Genomic DNA, 25,296 nt, shown 5'->3' on the forward strand with positions numbered 1-25,296 from the left:
TCACTTTCGGAATACCCTTTTGTATGAAACTGTAGGACAAGATTCAGCATAAATTTAAATGCCATTAAATCAATATTATTGATATTACCCACTCAAAAAATTTCCGGAAATAAATCATAATTTGTTGCATTTTGTTGTCAAGTTGTCAAGCAACAGGCAACAGTCAACTTCCACGTGACGTAGAACTTACACAAATTTAATTAAACTGTACGTAAATGAGTTTATTTATAATGATACATCAGAAAAGTTTATTCTCAGCAGCAGAACAAGCAAAAATACTAATTACGATACTCAAATAATTTTCTTATTTTTTAGATGTTTGTATATGCACGTACATACATATGTAACAATTACATTTATTGACACTTAGGTTCGTCTGTCTTCTGGGAAACCCAGACACTAACTAAACGCCTCTTTAATTTGCATTGCTTGCAATTATATTACTGCCGCTACTTTGAACCATATTCTTATCTGCCCATTGTATCTTACTTATTTTCAAAGTTTTTATTAATAAAGCATAATGCTAATGGCGTCGGAAGAGTACTTTGTGCAAAGCGTCTATATCGATCTCCAAAGGTGTTTTTCCTGAAGAGCTGCGTGAACTCGAGGTTGAGGGTATTGCAGGTGCGGTGGGCTTGTTCGAAGCGCGGGGGTTTACCAATAGGCATTTCATTGGTTGCCCATCTAATTGCCGATTATGATAAGTATCCACGGCCTTTTCTGCATCTGTCAGCGATTTGTAGATAACTTCAGCAACACCGGGACGCACTAAACGCGAATCATACAAAGGACCAATATCCTCAAAAAGTTCTTGAATATCTGACTGACTAACACTGCTGTGCAAATTACTAACTACAATACGGTAACCTGATGAGGATGATGATTTAAGCGGATTAGAGAAGATTCCCATAGAGGCGTGTGGATCAGGTGCACGTTCTAAACGTGAACGCATCTCATAAGAAAGATGTGAAGACGGCTCTGGCACATAGCGGCGTTGGTAAATATCTGGACTTAGTTGTCGCGTACTGGGCCGTAAAATACCTTTAGGAGGCGGTGGCGGCAACTGCGGTGACATATGACGTTCACGCGGTTTGTAAACATCAAATGGATCGAAAACATCAGATGGAGCTATCCATGAATTCAAGCGTCTCGTTGGCGGTGGTGGAGATAACTCATGTTGGCCATATGATGCAAAATCATTGGTGACAGTACGACTAAGACGAGTTGCAGCAGCTATTTCTTCTACAAATTATTAAAATGTTAATTAATTATTCAATTACGTTTTGTACTATAAACAAACCTTCCTCCAAACGCTCCATATCATCATAGTCTACGTAACCACGAGGCACATTTATTAAATCTGGCAACCGAGCTGATACATGTGCAGGTTGGCGTATAAAAGGTTGTGTGCTCTTCAAACCTGGCCTAGGTTTCAGTACACCATTGCGATACGCAGTTGTATACAATTTTTTTGCTGCGCCGCGAGTTTTAAGTCCACCACCAAGAGATAGCTTCTTAGCTAACAGTCTTTGTCGTACATCACCACTGGCTCGCGTCAATTCTGATAATTTATCCCGGGCATCGCGTATCTTTTCACGATTTTTTTGTATTATTTTGTTACGGGCATCAGTCACAATGCTCTGTTTAAATATAGGCTTATTTAATGTTTTTCGCAATGTTAATCCTTTACGTGGGTTTTCCGAATTGTTGCTGCAATTAATGAAAAGCGTTAACCAAAAGATTTCAGATTGCCCAGACTTGAACACAGGGAAATATATTTCGACATACTTACAATTTTTTAACTGCTGATGGTCGAGCAATCTTTTTGGTTTTAATTATTTCGTCCAAGCTCAGATCCATAGTCGTGGCGTACCGTAACTCTCGTTTTCCTTGGTAATTAAAGATTTTTTTAACTAATTTACCTTCAAATATTACGAAAAAGAATCAAATTTGTCCCCGTGTACGTCTGTAAAAAAAGCCGATTGATGTTTAGTGTAAAGTTGGCTGCGCTTGCTCTATTGTGAATAGTATGTAAGCAGCGCTATTAGGCAAAGGCAAGACACTTATGCCGAAGCAAAATTTATTTCAACGTCGCTGCTAGGTATTCACAAGGCAGATTCAATTTGAAGAATGTTTAGGGTCTCCGCAAACGGGTCGTATCGTCAGTGGTTTGTCCGCACACAATGCAACTAGCAATCATAAAACTATGAGTTGACAATATGTCGAGCAATGAAGGGGAATTTATTTTATTGTATTATCTTCTGCTTGGGAGGAAAAATAAAGTAGGAAAAACTCAAACAGTAGATTATTCATTGTCACAAGGGAGCTACAAGAGGACGATTATACATTTTTTGACATTTTGACGGAATGTCTAAGGAGCTTGCAGAAATTTTGAAGCCGACTATTCAAAAACAAAGTACTAACTGAAAATCAAACACAAACTTCAAGCTTACAGGATATTTGACGACTCTGCACGATAAGCATTGTTGTTGTTGCTGTAGCAGCATAAACATTCCACATACTTACATAAGGGGAATGCTGCTGGAGTGACAGTCCTTGGCCAGATACGATAAGCGTCATCCCGCTTGCTTGCTGTGACGAGTACGAATAGCGGTTCGCCATTTGAATACAATGTGCGGCAACGAAGCGTGTGCCTCGCGTACATTCTGTCGCATACGCTACGATGACGATACGACCCGTGTGCGGAGGCCCTTGGGCTCAATGTATAGTCGATAAATTTTCCAAAATTCTTTGGCTAATTGCTGTTATGATCTCTCACGACTTTTTAATATCTGGATAGCTGGTTAAGGATAGTAATTCTTGCAAATGGTCTAAAGATAAAAGTTTTACATTGCAAGCAAAGAGTTATTAGGCGTGTTTCTCACTTTTTATAGGTGTTGGTAGCAGATTGGCGAAAAGTACAGTTTAGCATGTAAAAAACATTGGCGCCATTTTTTGCACACAAAAAAGTTATAAAAGATTTAAATTAAGAGTGTAATCTTAATTTTTATTCTAATGACATGCAAGGAAAACTGCTGAACTTATTCTCGTTTACTAACTGCTAAGTAAATTTAATTAAGAACGGTATATTTATTTAATTTTTTATTTCATTAACGATTTTCATTTGATAATTTAAGTTTTTTTAAGAAGCATTTTCGCTATTCGCTAAGAACGAAATATGCAAACTTAAAAGATGTAGGTGTATGGTTTGTTTAGAGAGAAGGGCACTAAGTACCAGATCTGAAAAAAAAATTTAGTACGTCCGTAAAAAGTGCAATCATATGTTTTCGTGATGGATAAAATCATATGATTGCAAATTTTTGCAGCTCTCTCGCTATTTTACGCGCTCTTTGGCTCCCTTCTGCAAATTTTTTATGTTAAAAAGCGCTTACGTATCGAGTATCGCAGACGCTGGAACAATGTGCTGCATGAGCTTTAGGGCGGCATAGTGTAGCCAATAATGATCCAGCGGCTCCGCGGACTTTGCCATATCTTTCGAATGAATAAAAATGCTTCAGCTAAAAATGCTTCAGCTCTGAAAGTATTCGCTGATTGTAGCAGAGGAATGACCAAGTAAGGAAGGACTTACCTTCACTTGATGTGTCCGGCCGGCGCCAGTTAGCATGAGGAAGATCGGCTTGGTGTATTAATCTCGAGCAAAGTATTTTTCGCGCCTATCAAGAAGAAGGAGATTAGAGGCTTATTTCACGATTATTAGTGGTGCATCGAATATCGTTTTTTGATTCAATAATAGTCATTTGCACATGTACCTTATATTTCCAAACTGATAGCTGCAAATCGATTGATCGCGGTGGTCAATTTATATCAGAACGGCAAGAGATCGGTTCTTACGCGTGGGCAAGAGCTTTTGCGTCCCGATGTATTTCCACAAATGGAGGAGCCTAACGTTTTATGCCACATATGACTTCTGTATGTCGAAAGCGGCTTTAAAATCGACGAACTGCAGATGGAGTGTGTCGATTCTCCTTTAATGGGTCAGAGTTGACGTTTTGTGAATATCTGGTCGTTTCGTTGATTTTCCATGTCTGAAAACACCTTGATAAAGTCCAATCAGTTGGTAGATAGGGGTTTCAGCCCTTCGCATACCACGCTTGAATAGCTTAGCCGGCTATTCGTCAGCTCCCGTTCCGGCTATTGCCGGAGGTTACACATCCCGGATAAAATTTTCAAGACAATGTGCTCTGGTGGAGCGTAGTCTAAGTTCTACGCCCATACGATTGCTATTGTTTAAATATTTAAAAATCTTCGAACTATTGCACATGTGTCCAGTATGGTCGACTTCTGCATGTCTTCTAAAAGGTGTTGGCAGTCATACTTCTTCAATTTTTTTATTAGATGATTAGGCACTAGGGCGGCCGCCGTAGCCGAATGGGTTGGTGCGTGACTACCATTCGGAATTCACAGAGAGAAGGTAGGTTCGAATCTCGGTGAAATACCAAAATTAAGAAAAACATTTTTCTAATAGCGCTCGCCCCTCGGCAGGCAATGGCAAACCTCCGAGTGTGTTTCTGTTATGAAAAAGCTCCTCATAAACTGTAGGTCCCTCCATTTGTGGAACAACATCAAGTCGCACGCCACAAATAGGAGGAGGAGCTCGGTCAAACACACAAAAAGGGTGTACGCGCCAATTATATTTATATGTATTTATACATATATAAACACTAATCCAGTGTAAGATATAATTATTGGAATTATATTCACTTCCCTCGCTTTGTACAACCGTTTTAGTTCTTTGGCCAAAGCTGCACACTGCGATATTTTAGTGGAGTATGTTCTTTGGATGTTGCGATTAAGAGGCACCGCAATATCAAACACTTCGATTTTTTTATTTGCCTAGTCGAACAGGATGATATCAGGTTTGTTGGCAGTTACTGTTTGATCTGTGGATATAAATCTGTCCCAGTACAGTACAGTTTAAAATTTGCATTGCCCAATATTGCCTTTGCTTCATATTTAAAATACAGGACTTCTTCTTGTAAGAGTCCGTGTTTTATCGCAAGTTGTTGGTGAAGGGGCTTTGCTACATTTTTATGTCTAATGACATATTCCGGGGGGCAAGTACGCTACACCTAGCAATTACATGGTCAATTGATTCACCATAAATGGTACACCTTCGGCACCTATCTTCTATTACCTCGCCATGTATCGACCTTTGGAAATTTCTTGTCGGAATAACTCGATCCTGGATAGCGATTGCGAAACCTTCTGTTTCAGAAAATAATATTCTTCTTTTCAATCATAAATTGGATGATTGTGCCTCTATACATTCCATTTCAAGATCATGGGGATGAACACTGTGTATTGTTTTTGCCTTCCATGCAGCGATCAGTTCTGCTGGAGATTTAACCCCCTCAGGTACTGGGAAGTCTTCCTTCATCAAACTGAGCGGGGTAAAACCATAGCGGTATCCTATTCTATTCTATTCTATTCTATTCTATTCTATTCTATTCTATTCTATTCTATTCTATTCTATTCTATTCTATTCTATTCTATTCTATTCTATTCTATTCTATTCTATTCTATTCTATTCTATTCTATTCTATTCTATTCTATTCTATTCTATTCTATTCTATTCTATTCTATTCTATTCTATTCTACTCTATTCTATTCTATTCTATTCTATTCTATTCTATTCTATTCTATTCTATTCTATTCTATTCTATTCTATTCTATTCTATTCTATTCTATTCTATTCTATTCTATTCTATTCTATTCTATTCTATTCTATTCTATTCTATTCTATTCTATTCTATTCTATTCTATTCTATTCTATTCTATTCTATTCTATTCTATTCTATTCTATTCTATTCTATTCTATTCTATTCTATTCTATTCTATTCTATTCTATTCTATTCTATTCTATTCTATTCTATTCTATTCTATTCTATTCTATTCTATTCTATTCTATTCTATTCTATTCTATTCTATTCTATTCTATTCTATTCTATTCTATTCTATTTTAAAGTATACTTTTGATGTCAGTACCCAAGTCATCGTATTTGTTCTTACATGAAAACACCCTGGCTCTGAAACTTTCTGTAAGCTGTCGAAGTTTTTTGAAGAATTTACGATCAGTTTTCCAATCGGCCAACATCTGAAGCTCTTCAGACTTACGTATGTATTTCGGCCAGCCGGTTCTTATTTCTTGCTTTCTTTCTCAACTCCCGGTGGTGCACGCATCGCGTTTTGGGGTCTCATCAGATACTTTTGCTTTGCTTTTCATTCGAAAGTATATTTACGCGGCGGGTTCCAAGGCCAGCGCACAACACCGCTCTGTGCAATTTAAATTTCATATATACATTTATATAGTTAGCCGCTTGCTACTAGACAGACGCTATTTATTTTAGTGGACCTGTAAACCGAATGTTTGAAATTGGCGCCACTAATGCTCCGTCTCTTTCTCCCGTTAGCTTTGGCTCCACACGAGCTGGCTGCCGCCTCCCGCACATAGGTTGTTCATGTTGGCCAGGGTGTACGGACGTGGACGCAAGAATCAGGATTGAATATAGTCACGCAACTGTAACTGCAACACATACCCAGAAACAACATTGCATCCCTAAACAGGCAGTCGTAATTTGACAGCTCATAGTATATGCACCTAAAAGGGCAATGCCTTGAATGTATTTTCCATACAGAGAGAATATTGGGGAAAACTAGGAGATTCTGTGGCATGGTAGGTACTCCCAATAGTCAATGGTTTGAATAATAGAAAATTACCAAAGTATATTTATATTATAATACAAAATCGAATTTTCTGAAGTTTTAGAACCCTTTGACTCCTGTTCCATATTTTTGTTTGCTAATAAACTTTTGGTATTTAGATTTTTTCTCAAATATTTATTTGCAATGCATTTTCTTACAAATTCATATAATCATATACATTTTAATGTGGATTTTGGTTAAAACGCTTCATTGGACTTTACAAAAAATTGCTATGTATGTATTTGTTTCATAGTTGGTCTATGTATGTATATGAGAAAAGCTTATAAAATATACGCTTCTCAGTACATGTATATTTATGTATGTAAATGTTGGTTCCAAATGTCTTAAATATGCACGTACATATGTATATTTTTATGTAATTAATAAACTTAATGACTAATCAGGGACTCGTTGATGCGTTGCCACGTCTCAAATATGTACTTAAACACCTAAAAAGAATTAAAATTTATGCTACTGTAGTATGGGTTTAACTCCTGCGATCGACATCAATCCACACAATCTTCAATTTTCAATTTTCAATCTTCAATCTTCAAAAACTTCATCGTCTTGCTTTCATTTTCTCTCTCTTCATCTTCACGCTTCATGCTTGGCTCTGGGCAATAAAATTTTTATTGTACTTGCACATATTTGTATACATACGTACGTATGTATGCAAGTAATTTAGCTAATTTTTTTTTCCAATTGTTTTCCAATTTTTTTGTTGCTTTCTTTTTCTGTGGTATTTTTTTGTTTTTGTTTTTGCCAATTTCAAGTACAACGTACAATTTTATTGCTCTACCAACACTCTCGCGCTTTACCACTTAGGCTCACCAGTGCCGTAGTTGGCGCCACCCGCACGTTCCAAGGCATCACGGAAAAGTTCAATGTCCAGTTCATCGTCAACGCCCGCGTATAACTCGACAGCAAAATTCTGTTTCGAATAAAATAAATACCCATATAAGTATACAAATGTGTACATATGTACATACATATATATTTATATTGTAAAAACAATTGCATATTTTTGCACATTTAGCCATCAATAAAAATACAGTCAGCCATTGTGCGTTAAATCATAAAGTACTTACACTTAGCACCTCACGTACAAGCGCCTTATCCGTGGACATTTTGGCACGTGGTAATACGCCGACATCCTGACCGATCCACGTCAGGAATACGAACTTTTGTCGTTTGGACATCTCATCGCCCATTTGTATGCGGATGTAACCGAATGCGCGGTCGTTATCACCGAATTGTTCGCGGAACTCGGTGAAACCTTGGCCGCGTGCAGTACAAGTGATAGTCGGGCCATGGAACTTGAAGACGGCCCTAAAGTAGATTGAATATGTAAATGTGAAATGTTTTGTTTGCGAATAAAATCATAAAGTGGAAAATCCAAAACTTACCAATCGGTATCTGTTTGGTCAGACCGAACATCTTCGTAGGCCTCACGAATGGCATCTTTGTCCAGTTCCGTTGGCGAAAACATCTAAAATGTAGATAGAAGGGGTAAATTATTTGGCAAAAATAAAAGTCTTAAGAATGCTCCGCTTTTATTTATTTACTGCCTCAGGTAGCGTATTTACAGCGATCTCTGCTTCAATATAAAATAAAATAAAGTATTTATTCATTAGATGTAATGCTTAAATAAAAATATATAAATCAGAAATTAAGTTTCAAAATAGTTAAGCAATTAATATGCATTTATTAAAAAGAAAATAACTGAAAGTACTGATTAATAAGTATTTTTATAGTAAAAATTTTGTACATTGTAAGAGTAAAATAATCTCTGCTAATATTAAAATGTTTGAATAAGAACGTAAATAATTAAAGTGTTATAAAAAGCCTCTACTCAAAATTTCTAAATACGAAAAATTGTCTAAGACACAACTTTTCAGTGCTAGTTTAATTGCGGTGAATTTTTAAACTAACTTTGGCGCTCAATAATTTTTAAACGGAGCTTAGTTGGAAAGCAGAGTTAAACTTGCATTGAAAAACTGAAGTCAGGCCGATTGACAGCTGGATATCTTTGCATGCAGTTAATTAAGGTTAGTTTAGGTTAGTCAGTTAGATTTTTGTTTGAGAATATTCCCTTATTCCTTTTTTCACTTCTGGTTAAAATTTTAGTTTTAAAGTTTTAGTTTAGTCGGTTTTAATTTTATTAGCTCAAGTTACTTCCCACTTGTGGCTCAAATTAGGAAAGTTAATCGATTAAGGTCAAACAAATTGTATTTTTAGTCAGACAGTGTTACCAAGTTAAGCTCAAAGTTAGTAAAAGTCGGTGTTGTAATGTTAAAGTATAGTAACTAGTAGTTTGATGGAACGGAATCCTCAAAAATTACGAAGTTTTTGACATAATATACTTACTTTGTTCCGGTTTCGAGAATTATGAGTTTAAAGAGAGAAAAAAATCAATACGTACCATTCACGATCAAAGCTCGAAAATGTCTATGACAAAAACACCAGTGAATGGCTTATTATGGATATTGAAGAGTATTAATGAGAAAATAGTAATGAAAATTATGTTTTGTTTCTCTTCTTCAATTCTCTAAAAGTCTTTAAGACTTTAAGCAGGAAGAATTTAATGAAGAAGATACAAATTCGAAGGTTGGAGAAATGCATGTTGTTGTCTGATATGGTATATCATGTGATTGATACTTAATGGAGCTTATGCAGAAAGAGTGAGTTTTACCTCAGATTCAATTTACTAAGAAAATGGTTCCTTTTGCATGCTTATGATGTGAGCTTGATCTCAACGCCAGCGTTTGAACTCATATAGACAGATGGATGAGAGCAAATTAACAATTTGTAGACACATAAAAGGCTCTCTTTACTCAGAAAATGTAAAGCTCACTTTTCTTCATAAAGCTGAACTTGTGTGAACCCATTTATGTATTTAAATTTTCAATAATGAGAAGCCGAAAGTGCATGTAAATATGTATATGGACCACCACGAATTTATATGTATTGTTGTTCTTGTTTTACGTTTACCATGCTATGAAGTATCTACTGTATTTAACATAGAAATAAATTCAATTTTTTTGCATTTAGTTCTACATATCCTTTGGTGCTCCCATAAAATAGATGCATTCGTTCAAAGTTGTGTTGTTATGTTTTTCTTATCGAACCGCAAAACTTATTGAAGAACTTAGTAGTTCCAGTATGTAATTCATATTTTAAGCCAAGCGGTGTATGCGGCAACGCCTGTATGGAGTTCTACTTTAAGAGCTTTTGTGTCGCCCTATACCATTAAGCACTGCTGATTTGACATTGAATTTTCACGCTTTTATTTAAAAGTGAAAAAATTTTTAACTTAACAACCAACCTCATATGTACATATGTATGTATGTGTATTGATATGGTTCAAAAATATCAGCAATACCATATTTTTACTTATAAATATATATGTATATATGTGCATATGTTCTTTTACTACATATAGTGCCGTATATTTTAATAATAAAATTCGATTCAAAAGTCCACGCTTCTTGTTTACCCTCTGTTTGATTTCTGAGTATGCACATAGTATATCTTCCGTTGCATGTTTGTATATAAGGATGTGCATATGAGCTTGCATATGTGTGTATGTATGCACATATGTCTTTTACACTGCGCTAATATCGCTACATGCTTATTTTCCTGGCGTGTTTTTTTGTTCTTATTAAATACTGATGCTTTGTTGTAAGTAATTTCGCTTCTTTATTTTTTATTTGTGTGAGTTATGCGCGCTTAAAATGTGATTCATGTGCAAACTCATGTGCGTTCATGTGCATGTGTAGGTATTCTTTCGCACAAACATACATTTAAGCACACTTTTATTTATAAGTTTTTTTTTGTAATATATGACTACAAATGCACACATGCATGCATATGTACGTGTACATGCGTGAAAGTTAGGGTACGCTTATATTTTAATCATCTGACTCATGGCTGTTGCTGGTTCACTTCAGTTCGCGACAGTTCAGCCATCGAATTCAAGGAATTCTTTGTACGTACTTCTTCCTTACTTTCCTTTCTTAGGCGTTTCATGCACACACTCCCTCTATTTTTATTTTGTAAATAAATCTTGAAAATTGTGTGTTGCATTTGATGAGTCAAATGGTCAAGTAGTAAGAAAATAATGTTCACTGTTTCTAATCTTCTTAATTTTTTTTTTGCAATTTCAAAAGTATTCCTCGCCATACATAATAGTTTAATAGTATTTAGATAGTTAAAAACAAAAGATTAACTATTTTCATATGGTTAATTTCTTTGCGATTCTTCAAACTATTGTAGAGTGTTAAAAAAAAGCTGTCATTGCCACAAAAACATAATTATGTATGAGTGTACAATACAATAACATTATAAAGGGTTTTCCAATAACAGGTGTTATTTTGAATAGCCCGCTATTTCGGTAGATGTCACTTTTGAGCTGTAATTTTTTTGATATTTGACAAGTAGAATCTACGCCATTAATAAAAATGGAACGATACACGCTTAAACAACTCATTGAAATGATTGAAATTCACTATAAAATTGGTGAAAATTTGGCAGAGACGGTTCGTAAAACTCGAACAGTTTTGGGTCATCATCAAGCACCTTGTCGGACCGCAATACAGAAATTGCTGAAAAAATTGGAGCTGCTGGGACAAGTTAGTGATGTGAAGAATAAAACCCGTGCACGTCGCTCAAGAACAACCGAAAATATTGCTGTTGTAGCCGAAAGTGTTGAAGAAACCCAGGTTTGTCCAGTCCTCGTCGTTCTTTGGAATTAGGCATTCCATAAACGTCATTACACCGTATTTTGCATAAAGATTTGGGTCTTAAGGCTTATAAAGTCCAGTTAACACAAGAACTCAAGCCGGACGCTCATCAACAACGTCGTGTCTTTGCTGATTGGGTCGTTGAAATGCATGACAACGATCCGGAATTCCATCGAAAAATCATTTTGAGTGATGAGGCCCATTTTCACCTCGGTGGCTTCGTCAACAAGCAAAATTGCTTGATCTGGGGCTCAGAAAATCCAAGAGTCATTGTTGAAAAGCATCTCTATCCTCAACGTGTGACTGTTTGGCGCGGTTTATGGTCCGGCGGAGTCATTTCTCCAAAATGAAAATGGAGCAACAGTTACGGTGAATGGATTGCGCTATCGAGTGATGATTAACGATTTTTTATGGGCGGAATTAGATGGTATTGATCTGGACAACGTTTATTTTCAACAAAACGGCGCTACATGCAACACCAGCAACGAAACCATTGATCTTTCACGGGAAAAGACCTCCAATAACACCTCTTATTGGAAAACCCTATATAATATCTGCTCATGCAATTTTGGGATAACATGTTTCTTTTTGTTACTAATAGATGCATGTTTCGTAGTTGATAGATGTACATATGTTTTGAATTTGGTTCATAAATGCGATTTTACGAATATATCAATCACAGCGCCACCTATTCAGTCAAGTTTGGAATAAAATATTTCTCTTTGTGTGGCGAATATATGCCCCGAATTTGAGCCGAAGTAGATAATAAATTCGATTTTTATAGATATATCGATCACAGCGCTACCCATTTCCTATAGAAATTTTGTTCTAAGTGACTTGAAGATAAAATTATCCTGTGAGTTTGAACTCCATCGGCTGGTTAGTTTTTCAGTTCTCCAGACACACACATGGATATATAAAATTTGTACTTAAACGTAAAAAAATGCACAAAAGTTTCTGGCTGTCCATAAAAAAAATGTCCTTATTTTTTAAATGCTTCACTTGTATCACCTTACAGAAAAATTGGAATAGTCTGGTTGGGCGATAGCATTGACTTAGAGAGTTACGAAGTTCTTTTGGCTATGAACGGGTAGGGGGCTAGAGAGTGAGCTTCTGGGGTAACCGAGCTGCCCCACATGTTAGTTGTAGGGGTATTAACCGGTTACTGTTCGTTGATGGTGGAAACATCTCAGCATCTACTTAATAGCTGTGCTGAGAAGCTTTTATGGTTCACTGCTCGAACATGCTCTTTGTGGCTTTTGTCTATCTTGTTTTATTCTCGATCTGTTGTTCCTAATGGAACCACAAGTGATGGCTCTTTTAATCAAAGTGTCGGCCTTAGAGGCAGCTATCATGGTGGAGAGAATTCAGAAGAACGTTAACCAACTATCAGTGATTTTGAAGGAATCAGCTGATTCGCTGATTTGCTGATGTAATAGGGAATGTGATAACAGTTGTTTACGATAGAAGTCGGCAAAAACTGAGATTGCGTTGCTGATATAAGAAAAAATCAACACATTCCATTGTTATTACACTTCGTTGCCGCCTGAACAACGACTGATTGGAAGAGCGTAGAATACGTGTGAAATCACGATGTTCAGAATGCGGAGGTGTGGTCAACATCAGACCGTTAAACGGCTCTCAGCGATTTTGAAGGAATCAGCTGATTTTCTTACGTCACGGGGATTGTGACGGCGATTTGTTTGCGGAAAAACTGAGACTCCGTTGGTGATATACGAAAAAAATCATCCCCATGCTATCGATGCTGTGCAAGCAATGACTGACTGGACGAGTGTGAATACGTGTGAAATGAGAGGGCAGAATTCTGCTGCCGAGTCCCCGTTGAAATGGCTACCGAAGTTACTCTCACAATTTTGCTTCGAATGGTCAAATCTTATAATCTATTTTCTTTGGTGTCAAATAAGTGAGCAGAATTCTACTGTCGAATCCCCTATGACGTGCCGGTCGAAGTTACTCTCACGGCCGAACCTTGTAATTAATCATTCCTGAGCACTCATGACTTGGAGGTAACATGACTTTTATGTTTTATATGTCCTCAGCTGAAGGCATTGTTGCTAATGCTGCCACAAATATGTAATATATTTAGTTATAAGTATATTTCATTATATTAAATAAATAAATAAATAAAATATTTTATACGTACAAAGCCAATAAAATAGGCATTGAACAGCCCTCAAAACCGAAGTGTAGAGATAAAAGACGATCGTTGCTCTTACCACAAATGTCAAAAGCAGCTCTAAGAGTTGATTTTTGCTTCCGTTATTGGAAGTTGCTATTTTCAATTATAGTTTATGACTACACAAATATGGAAAATATTTTAAGGAACAATTAAATGTTGAATCAGAAAATCCTTATGCCAAAAAAATCATACGTAAAGCCTCCTAATTCTCCTTTCTGGCATTGGGACTGTCATTAGCCTAGTACGCACTTTTATACCGATTTTATTATATGCATGGGTCCTGAATGCCAAAATGAAGTGTCAAATTTGTGCAAACTTATATTGCGAGGTAAAAGTAGGCAATTGAAAATATAATATTAGATATGTAGTTGTGTGAAAAATTTGTTTCACTGCTGGGCAAATACATACGTACATGTCTATGTTCTTCGTTTCTTGTAATTAATGTAAATATATATCTTCATGCATATGCACATATATAATGTGATACACATACATATCTATATAAGCAAACATGTGTTTATGAAAACATACCCATTTTATGGCCAACACTTGCGTTTTCAAATACACTCAAGTATATACTCTTCTTAAGCCATAAAGTCATGTTATATTCAATGTTCAAGTGTTTAATTAACTTCGTGGCAGTGGAGTGTGCCATTGCCAACGACCTATTTTTTGCCTTTTTAGCTGTTCACATGTTCATAAAAAACTAACCGATTCCAGATGGACATTTCTGACATTTTTCATATCCATATAAGGAAATGCACACAAATACATTAATAATAAATACATGGGCGCAAAAGCAATGCTGAATGTAAATCCAGGAATGTTTGTGAAAACCACCTTTTTACTATCACTTAGTGTGGCATTTAATTAAAATTGGTTATAATGCAGTAGAGCAGTGGAAATGTTGGGGTGTTGCCAGTTAATGAATGGAATAAAGTGCTCATAAGGGTTTAGTTATTTTGAGCTAATTTTTGGGCTACTGCAGGATTTAAAAATGGATAAGTACTACCGAGTGTAATAACTGGAATAAGAAGTGGCTCATACTATTTATTTTCGTGAAAATCCTAATATTAATAGCAGTTGCAATAGTTACCGGAAGGTCTGCGCAATAAACGTCTAATTCTGTTCTTACACGAATTTTATTTAAAACGAGTTAAATAGAAAAAAATTTTTTTTTACAAGGGTTGGTTTTTTTTTTACGCGATTTTCAATATTTTATAAATTTTTCCTGAATCGCTTTATGAGAAAGAGTGAGATTTTTCGACGCATGTACGAAGCGTTTAAATTAGTCTCAGGAAAGGTCTCTGAGAATCGGTAGATTTTGCTCTCGCCGTTTAATAATAATTCATTTCTTTACTGATAATTAATGACAAAAACTGTGTAAGCACGAAATAAATTCTTAAGTGAACTCTAGAAAGATTTTTTTAGTGGTGTTTTCACCTAATTTTCTTTTTACATGAAATTTTTTTTACACGAATTTTTCGGGAACTTATCTATCATCTAAAAAGGGAATTAGGTGTATATGGGATAGTAATATTAATAATTAATTATTTTTTGCTAAACAAATTCTTTTAGGTAAGCCAAGACCTTTTCATTAAACGTGATTTCTCCATCACGCTTTGGCCATGTTTATTGGGTCATGATCTGTCAGCTCTTTTCCAATGTACTTAATAATGTTTACAAATTCACCATAGAAAAATGTGCGCCTCGAACATCATCTACACATTTTCAGTTTTTTCGTAAACAAACTGCCGCGCCAACTCCCATGACGTTAGCAAATCAGTTGATTCCTTCAAAATTGCTGAGAGCCAGTTAACCGTCTGATATTGGCCACACCTCTCTCCATGCTCGCTATTCGCTTGAGTAGTTCTTCGGTTCTGGTACGAAGTAAGTCCACAAATCACACAAGTCACGAACAACGATTATTCAACTTCGGATGGAAACAGCAGTGCGCACTTCTTACAAAATGAAGTTGGTGTCAATTGCGAATAGTGTTCAATGATAACCAACTATTTATGGCCAAAATTGGGAAAAGTTGAATTTGAGTTGAACACGACGGAGCTACTTTTCATACAGCAAGTGAAATAATCGAATTATTGTGGAAAAAGTTTGGCGATTCGATTATTTCAAGAAGTTGTGACATTGAAATGTCTCCAAGAAGTTGCGATTTCACACCCTTGGACGATGCGAATAAACCAAACTGCTTTTCATGCTTTCAATGACTAAATTTAGTCGAAAACGTGCTCGAAAATAGGGTTCATCAGACTCGTTTCTTGAGTTGCGTGGAGGCCATTTGAATGATGTTATGCTCAACACTAAATGGCACACACATTGAATAAAATGAATTGAATTTCTTCAGCAATTAGTGTGCGTGTTTTTTTTTAACCATATAACGTTGCGCAGAGCACGATTCTGGGGTATAAAGTACCCATCTTGTCATTGTTTTCAGAAAAGTGGGGATAAAAATCCATAAAGGCTTGTTTTTTCGATGTTTTTGCCTCTATCTTTCTCAAAAACCTGACGCTAGAGACTTCACATTTTAGCTTCACTATGGCTCTAGAAGCATGAAGTGAAATCAGTATATTGCATCCGGACTGAGCCGTCTCAACTTTTATTAAGTGACATCGTTTGAAACATTCGTTTGCGTGTTAACTAAAAGGTTTGCTAATTTGGAAGAATCAAGGATCAATTCTTATAAACCGAGCTCGAAAAGACAGCTGAGTGTACGTTACAGTTTTTAGCATTCTCCAAAAATTGAAGGGCAATGTTTTATGCTGCCTTCTAATACAAAGCACCCTCTTCCTTTTTGCCCCCTGTTCGGTTTGTCTATTTTCCCCTGAATGGTATTACAATTAGCGAATTTGATTCTTTGTCCAAGTAGGCTCTTAAATGAGTAGCCATTAACCCTAGCCGTAGCCCTAGCCCAACCTAACTAAAACTACAATGCTAATGCGTTCTCACAACAGTGGGTTTTACGTTAACTGAACGATCTGTATTTACTATATATCCAGCCAAGGAATGACACTCCAGCAGCATTCCCCGACATGTTAATGACCTTAACTAGATAAACAAAACCATTGACAGCTTCTAATACTTCAAAACTCTAAATAAATTCAAACTATACAGAGTTTATTTAGTAAAAGGCTACATGGCGAAAGTTTTGCTCTCTACATTAGGGATTTCAATACCGAGATGCAGGGAGACAAAAATCCCTCTCTTATAAGAGGAGAAAAAAGCAAAATTGACTTATTTACTTACTTCCTAAGATATTACAAAATATATAAGCTTCTTTCGAATATATAATATATAAGCTTCTTCTGTGGAAGGCTTAACATTTCAGATTTTTTGCAACGAATTTTGCGAACGACATGCCTTAAGTTAGTTTAAAGAATTTTTTATGAATGATGAATTCATAATCAAGTACTTTTACTTTAAATAAAAAATATATTTAAAACCCATTTATTTTTTATTTATTATACTATAGGGAAGCTTTTACGAGGAAGAAGCGACGGTGCGCTTTGCTAAACTCGGCCAAAATCGCGTAAGCGCCAATCAAGACGAAGAAGGAGAGCTTTTTAGCTCTTTATTGAAACTATATTGCAATTATTTGAGTTAAGGGGTTATACATAGTTAGAATTTTCAAAAAATCGATTTTTTTATTTTTGTTTTCTTAATTTACATATATTTAAGAATATACACATAAAATTTAATACCGTTCCGGTGAATATTTTCGAAGTTACACACAAATTTGCAAGGCGTTTCAGAGCACTTGAAATGCGTTTTTCTCAAAATGGTGTTTTCAAAATAGCGAATATTTAAATCCCGGTACTAATCACGAAATCTCTCTATGAACGTGAAAATCGTAGAAATTTACATTCCTAATCTAAATACATAATGAATTGTGAATGTGTTGGCGTTTGGTGGCCCTTTATCAAACGTATCCTCATTGTAAAATGTGCCTCTGCTTAAAGAATTACGAATGGATGTACACGTTTTCAATTTGAATTATACTTTTAACATCAAAAACTAAGCCAATTAAAATTTTAATGCATATTCTTTATGTTCAATGAAATTTCATTAGGTTGAGGTTATGATCATTTAGTGATCCGAATTACCTATTAGTAGTATTTTAGATTGAATGTTGTGGATCGTGCTTCTTCTTTTCTCGCTCTTGTTATGAATTATTGCTCCGAATTTAATTTTATGCACTAAAGGATGCCGTAGTGGACAAAAATTAGAATTCGTTTTCTTTTACAAACCAACTGAAATGACTGCTATCGAAAAATATAATATAAAATGCAAAAAAAGTTCAACCAATCATTGTATGGAGTGAATTGGTAAATAAAAAAATTACAAAAAAAAAAAAAAAATAAAAAGAAACACGATGGCGTTTTATTTTCTTATGAATTTGTGCATTTGAATATTTTCAGCTACAATCGCTAACCCAAAATTATAGTCCATCCGCTTTGTGGTCTGCAATCATTAATTCCGATAAGCGAGCTTTCACTGTATATGAATAAAACTTAGCTGTAGCCATAACGTAATATTGGCCCACCCCCTTTATTCCGTCATAATGAACGAGGTTTATTGTATTACAATTCGTGTATATTTTTGAAGAACCTTTCACTGATCATCACTTATCACCAGACGCTTTCATTTCATTTTCATGGATAATTAATTAAATGATTAAAATTGCACCAATTTTGCAAACCAAATTAAACCGTAATATTTACCATGGAAAAGTGTGAAATCAAACGAATTTAATGAAATCGAAAGCGAAAAAGAGGCAAAAATAAACCCAAATAATTATTTCATTTGCACAATAATGAATGAGCGAATAGACTCATCTACTACGAGCATGTATGTATGTAAGTTATACTGGGCAACAAACAGTAGCTGCCATAAGTCATGCAACTCAGCATTCATTTCGTTTTGTTTCGCCGCTCGTCTCGTGAATCGCAAATGTGTAATGCAAAGTGATTTAGTAATTTGTTACTAATCAACAGAGAATGCATCTGCATGAATTTAACGAGCAGGCTGTAAAGGAAATATTTATATATACATATATATGCACACATGCACATATACCCATATAAGGAGAAGGCATAAATATTTGTATTTATTTATAGCGGATACCATATTTTTCTTGTTGGCCAAAACGGGCGTACTGTATGCTGGAAAAAGGTTGCATTTTTATTGTTTCTCAGTTTTATTGCTTTCTTTTCGTTTCATTTGTTACAAAGTTTATATTTTGTAACATAGTAGTGGTTGTTTTTGTTTTCTTTACTTTTTATTCTGCTTACTTGCATTATTACTTTTATGGCGTTGTTAGATGGATTGCCACTTTTATTGTTACTTATTTTGTTATTGTTGTTTTGTGCCACGTATTTTCATGCTCATATTTTTTATTGGCGATTTTCGTAAATTTTTGCCCATATGCGGTAAAAATGTGCACTGGTCGCCGTAGAACCGATTTAACGTGTGTTCGATTAGGCTCGTATGCCTGCCGCCCCAGCTCAAATAGCATGCACTCGCGTGCACTTAGCAACTTCCTCGCATTGCACCGCAGTGTGCTGTTACTTAACTGAAATAATGCTCATACTTACATACATAAACATATACGAGTATGTGCATAGGCATATATGCAAGTATGTATGCATGTAAAAGCGGCGAATGGACTCATCCATTGAATGCGATTTGAGTATGCGCCGCAAGGTTATTAATAAATTTCAAGTTTAAAATCAGCGTAGGAAATGCACGAGTGTTGCGTGTGAGTTGCGTGCGTGTTGGCGGCATTGTTGTTTTTGTTGTTAGCATAGCCGTCTACGTCGTCGTCACCGTCACTAGTGCCGTTGTACCCACCCAGGCGACGCGTCGCTTCACTCATCATGAAGGTGAGAGTGAAAAAATACTTTACGTGTGGATATATGGACATGCGAATGTGTGTAGTACGTGTTATATGTGTATGTGTGTGTGTGTGGGGGTGCGGATAGTTGAATGCAATGCATAAAAATATAGAAATATTTTGTAGAATTTAAAGGAGAGAAAGGAGAAAATAAAGTGCAACTATAAAAGTATACATACACACATACATATATCTCTATATGTGTATTTCTATATGCATATGTATGGATGCGTACATTTAAAAATAACATCAATCCCCCTCTTAATGCTGAAAGAAGTACTTTATAGAGTGGCAATGCAGCTGTAGCCTTGCATTATAATAAATTGAAGAAACTGACACGAAAACATTTCGAAATAACCTAAAAATACAAAAACTCTTAAAAATAAGTTGAGCCAAGCTCTTATATATATGTATATAATTGCCGCGTACACCCTTTTTGGGTATTTGGTCGGTAAATGGAGGGACCTACAGTTTCAGGAAGACTCCGAACGGCAGATATTTTTGTGAGGAGCTTTTTCATGGCAGAAATACACTCGGAGGTTTGCCATTGCCTGCCGAGGGGCGACCGCTATTAGAAAAATGGCTCTAGCCAAGCTCTTACTTCTATCTATAAAGTAGATTTTCTATTTTTGAAAAAAGTATTAAAAAAGGTATTTATTCAACGCGAATATATATTTAATACTTGTTTTAGACATGCACCCCAATTACGCAATTAGGACTTTTCGGCATTTAAGGATTTAATTGAACTCAATTTTTTATACAAAAACTCTCTTAATTAATTGAGCAATCCATATTTAATTGCGCATAAATTGAGTCAGATTTCCCATATTTAAAGAGAAAAGTAAAGTATATTCAATGAGAAACCAAAATGTCAATGAGACAAAAAAGACAAAGCAAGTGGAAGCCAAAATTGAAGTTGAGTTAATTAAAAAAATATGAAATTTTGTTTCAATCATTAATTTCTTTTAAAATTGTAATATGAATAGTATCAAAACCAAAAAGAAAGAGACTAAGACGGGAGGAGTATAAAATGGCGGCTTTCCTTGAATTGCGGCTCTCGCGATCGTCCTCTCTAGCTTTCTTTTAAAGCTAAATTGCCGCCATTTTTCTATTTTCACAAACAAAATCAAAACATTTTCAGCTATTAAATGCTAATGGAATGTGGGTGAGCACCAAAGTTGATAACTCAGTTAAAAACTCAATTACCTCAATTAAGGTGCATGTCTGAACATACATAATGCTATACAAGTATTCCCACGGCACGTACTTCGCGCTCTAAGTAATTCGCTAAGTGATTCGCGAATTACCCTATTTCCATGGCGCATGCGTAATTCACTTTAACAGCCCTCCCTCTTGTTTTTGTTCTTTGCTTTTTGTTATTATTATTTATTGTGAATATCGGTGATGGAGAAAATAAAAATTTAAAGTTAAGATGATGGAGGAGTTGAAGAAACTAAAATATAGTTCGGTCTCCTCCATAATTCTTGACTCGTTGAGCACATATCTATTTTTACTTCCGTTATAAAATATTTTTTTTTTGTTATTATTCAATGTTTGTTAATTTTGTTTGGTTTATTTTTCGTTTTGGCTTGACAGCAGATTTCTATAAAATAGCGGTACAAATTAGGGAAGACAATTATTTGTTCGTAATTCGTTCGCAAGGTTAGTGAGACTGATTTACTAGCGAAGGGCGATTAGTAAGTGAATTACGAATGAGAGAGCAAATCACGAATGAGAAACCGAACTACGAATCGGAGAAAGATTTATAGTACGTGCCGTGTAAACAAAGCATAACGCTTGTTTTCTGTTTTTCTTACGATTTGGAGGTTTGTATATGAAAGTGATCTCTTTTTCTTGTTGCTTTTTTTTACATTCTGCGTACCAGCATGAAAAAGCTCCTCATAAAAACCATATCGCACCCTAAATACAAAAGGGTCACAACTCAAAATGTACTTCTGCTCAAATATGAACGAGATGTTATCAATAAAACGGTCCGCGGATGACATATGGCAAAAATAAATTTTTTGTTTTTTGGTAGGACTGTTATAAGCTTACATGGCAAATTTCAGCGTGATATGTCACATAGTTTGTTTTCTGTGGTACTGTAAACAAGTCAAGCTCAAGAGTGGAAAATTTTGAGTTGTGCCCCTTTTGTATTTAGGGTGCGATATATCTTTCGGATTCAGCTTAAAACTCTCTCCTAGGTCCCTCCATTTGTGAAACAACATCAAGACGCATGCCACAAATATTTCTATTTGCACGATTATTTACATTCAAATTTTAATTAAAATTTATTTTTTAAAACGTTCGTTGGCCTAGTCGCTAATGCTTTTTAATTCATTGTCATTGTAATTCGTTACTTTTCCAATTTTCAAATAAAAAAAAAAAAAAAATAAAAACGTTCGTTGTTTGCTTCCATTTAAGTAAAAAAATACTTTTTTGTTACCATTTTTACCAAAGAGGATTAAATATTTTCCACTTTATTCACCTTCTTAAATACAACCTTTTGTAAGGGAGTGTCAAAAATCGAATGTCACTAGTGAGCAAAACTTTAATAATTGAATCATGAGAGCTAACCAGTTTTACGCCGTGTTTGAAAGGGTTTTTGCTATGATGAATTATTTTACGGGTTGCATCGAATTTTTAAATAAGGTTTTTCTGAGATTTGCAAAATATATATTTGAGTTTTACCCCTTTTTAAAATTAAAAAAAATAGTTCTGATTTGGGGATAAATTCTGTTTAGATTTGAACTGAAAACCCCTTTTAACGAAATACTCTGCTTACAGTGGCTAACATAACTCACCATATATACATAACTACAAGGCTTTTCGAGTTGAAGTTTGTTTATTTTTTTTGTTTTGTTTTTTTCTGTGACTAACTCCAAATAAATCAAACTTTCCAACTTTATTTAAAATTTAGAAAAAATTCGACAAATTTTCATGAATTTTTCTAAATTTTCGCGGACGCAGCAATATGGCTTATGAAATTTTAGTCAAAAAACAAAAAAAAATGAAAGTCCTAAGCGTTTGAAAAATCGCTAGGATTTTTAGTCATTTATTTTCTGCCAACTTATTGCACTTTAAGAACTAAAGAATTTCTTGTGAATGAAAAAGCACAAGACCGTTTTCAAAAAATTAAAAAATTAATAAGAATTAAAAGAACTTGGTATAGAAAAAAAGTTACAAGCGCCGCCACCAAAAAAACATTCTTTTAATTCGGCGCGATTTTTTAGCCATTTAAAACGGAAAAGTTCTAAATGTAGACGAAAACTAGTTGAATTCAGTAAGAATTTTGTACGAAGTTTAAAAATTTCATTTACGATTTTGGTAAAACAATGCATTTGGTATTAAAGTAAAAAAATAAAAAAAAAATAAAAAATTTTAGCTCGAAAAACATTTTAATTATATAAAAAATAATAATTCCCCAGTTATGTCCGCCACTTTACGCGTCTTGTTTTTATCCTAAGCTTGCCTTGTGTGCAGTTTTTATTATAATCATGCAAGCATAACTTATTTTGCTGTGAAAACTGGTAAAAAAGCATATAAAAAAAAACAAAAATTAAAAAATAAAGGGAGTCAAAGAGACCTTGAACGAAGTTCATGGCGTAACAGCATCCATATTTCACGCCGTTTTGATTTTGAATTGTAATTGCAAAAAGAGTGAATTAAGTGATGCATGATCAAAAAACGTTTTACTGAAGAATGCATTAAAAATATTCGCGATCTTCTTATAAAGAATCAGAGATTGAACCACATTGGGATAGCTGACAAGGTGGGGATCTCAAAAGAACATCTAGAGCGCGCATTGCATTAAAAGCTGGTTATAAAGAAGTTATCCATAAGGTGGGTACCGCTTTTATCCTGAATGGATCAAAAACGCAAATGAAAGAACGCATCGAAAAAATGCCTCAACTAAATGAATTGAATCTATTTTCAAGCTTGAACAAATTAAGCTGAGGTAAGATATTTTCGGCGGCCACCGTAGCCGAATGGGTTGGTGCGTGACTACCATTCGGAATTCACAGAGAGAACGTAGGTTCGAATCTCGGTGAAACACAAAAATTAAGAAAAAACATTTTTCTGACAAACCTCCGAGTGTATTTCTGCCATGAAAAAGTTCCTCATAAAAATATCTGCCGTTTGGAGTCGGCTTAAAACTGTAGGTCCCTCCATTTGTGGAACAACATCAAGACGCACACCACAAATAGGAGCAGAAGCTCGGCCAAACACCCAAAAAGGGTGTACGCGCCAATTATATATATATAAGATATTTTCGCGATATGGAGACTGAAACATTTCATGGAGAATTAAGGAAATAATATTTTTCGAAAAGTAATGAAAATTTTGAACACCATTGGAACGAGTATATCACGTAGAGAGCAGACTGCGTTTAAAAGTAAAATACAGTTTTCCTAAAAAACATTGTTTTCCCTTATGGGGTTAGACCTTTGTCAGCCCGCCTTCGTAACTTATTTACTGAATAACCTTAAAAATCTCACTGTTGCGAAGTGTATTATCGAAAAATGCTACATAGTTATTAGATAAAATATTGAGTGTAGAAAATCTGCATGTGACTAACATCAGACCATTAACTGGCTCTCAGAGAATTTGAAGAAATCAGCTGATTCCCTGATGTAACAGGTGATATGATGGCGGTTTGCTTACAACAAAACTGAGATTGAGTTGGTGATATAAGAAAAAAGCCACACCGCCACCTCTTATCATATCGTTGCCGTTTGAACAACAATTAATTGGAAGAGCGTAAGAATACGTGTGAAGTGTGTGAGCAGAATTCTGCTGTTCACTCCCCTATGACATGGCTGCTGAAGTTACTCACACAGTTTTGCTTCGGATGGCCAAATCTTTTAATTCTTATTATCATTGAATACAACTATAACAATGAGATGTAGTTGCTTATGTAGCGCCTACCGAGTAAATCTCGAAAGCTAGAACTCCACGTCAAACGATCGTGGAGTTTTAGCTTTTAGTGCTTTATTCAGTCATAGGTAATGTCAGCTTGAAAGTATAGTATGGAATTCTAGCTTAAGCATTTCACGACGAAGATGCTTTCTATAACGGGACTGTAAAGCTAGAACACCACACATAAAACTATCGCGACGTTGTGACTTTCATAACAAGGATAACACCAAAACACAACACTTTTTTCCATGATAAACATTTTTTAATTATTTGTTATTGAAAGAGTACATAATTTTTTTTATGAGAACATTTTTTATTTAGTTTTTTTTTTACTGAGAGAGCGTTTAACTTGCTTGCTAATAGCAGCGCCAATATTTGGTGTTGGACAAGGAAAAGTTGACTACGATTAATACGTAGCATTGCTTTGCTAATTGTCGAGCTTTCTTTTGAACAACTGTTAAATTAGAAAATAGCTCCAGCATTTCATTTGCTTTGTGATTTGTTCGTTCTGAATGTCGCGTAACAGTCTGACCGCTATTGATTGCTCACAGATTATTACGATCGATATTTCACGACTGCAGTATGGATCAACTAGCTTATGGAATTTTACATGTACATATGTACATTTGTGCATTCGTACATACATACATACATACATTTATACATGAATGTACAATATTATCGCAACAGCGAAAACAATCAACCAATTGATGTTGCTCTGATCATTACCAGCCACCACCTTGGCTACCGCATTCACATTTCACATTTCAACGCATCGAAAATTTTCAGTTAAATACTTTCAC

The 25,296-nt window shown here is 35.2% G+C and overlaps 2 protein-coding genes across 4 annotated transcripts in view; both read right to left on the reverse strand.

Moving 5' to 3' along the window:
• Positions 1-220: 220 nt before the first annotated feature.
• LOC128858359 (polymerase delta-interacting protein 3-like) lies at positions 221-2,017 on the reverse strand. The gene is made up of 3 exons (XM_054094551.1): positions 1,793-2,017; positions 1,301-1,710; positions 221-1,242 (listed from the first exon to the last, which is right to left on the reverse strand). The coding sequence occupies exons 1-3, from the start codon at positions 1,858-1,860 to the stop codon at positions 524-526; spliced, it is 1,197 nt and encodes a 398-aa protein (XP_053950526.1). The 5' UTR covers positions 1,861-2,017; the 3' UTR covers positions 221-523.
• A 4,818-nt stretch (positions 2,018-6,835) lies between these two features.
• Positions 6,836-25,296, reverse strand: part of LOC128858360 (coactosin-like protein) — a 32,928-nt gene continuing 14,467 nt past the window's right edge. For 2 of the 3 annotated variants that reach the window (XM_054094553.1, XM_054094552.1), the window contains exons 3-6: positions 8,130-8,212; positions 7,812-8,052; positions 7,555-7,654; positions 6,837-7,172 (exon numbers count right to left, since the gene is read on the reverse strand). In XM_054094553.1, the coding sequence (XP_053950528.1) occupies positions 7,165-7,172; positions 7,555-7,654; positions 7,812-8,052; positions 8,130-8,212 (432 nt within the window). In that variant the 3' untranslated portion in view covers positions 6,837-7,164. Of the gene's footprint in view, positions 7,173-7,554; positions 7,655-7,811; positions 8,053-8,129; positions 8,213-25,296 lie in introns of all 3 variants that reach the window. The other variant, XM_054094554.1, reaches the window with a different exon arrangement.

Source organism: Anastrepha ludens, chromosome 3 (assembly GCF_028408465.1).
Source record: "Anastrepha ludens isolate Willacy chromosome 3, idAnaLude1.1, whole genome shotgun sequence".
Classification (NCBI taxonomy): domain Eukaryota; kingdom Metazoa; phylum Arthropoda; class Insecta; order Diptera; family Tephritidae; genus Anastrepha; species Anastrepha ludens.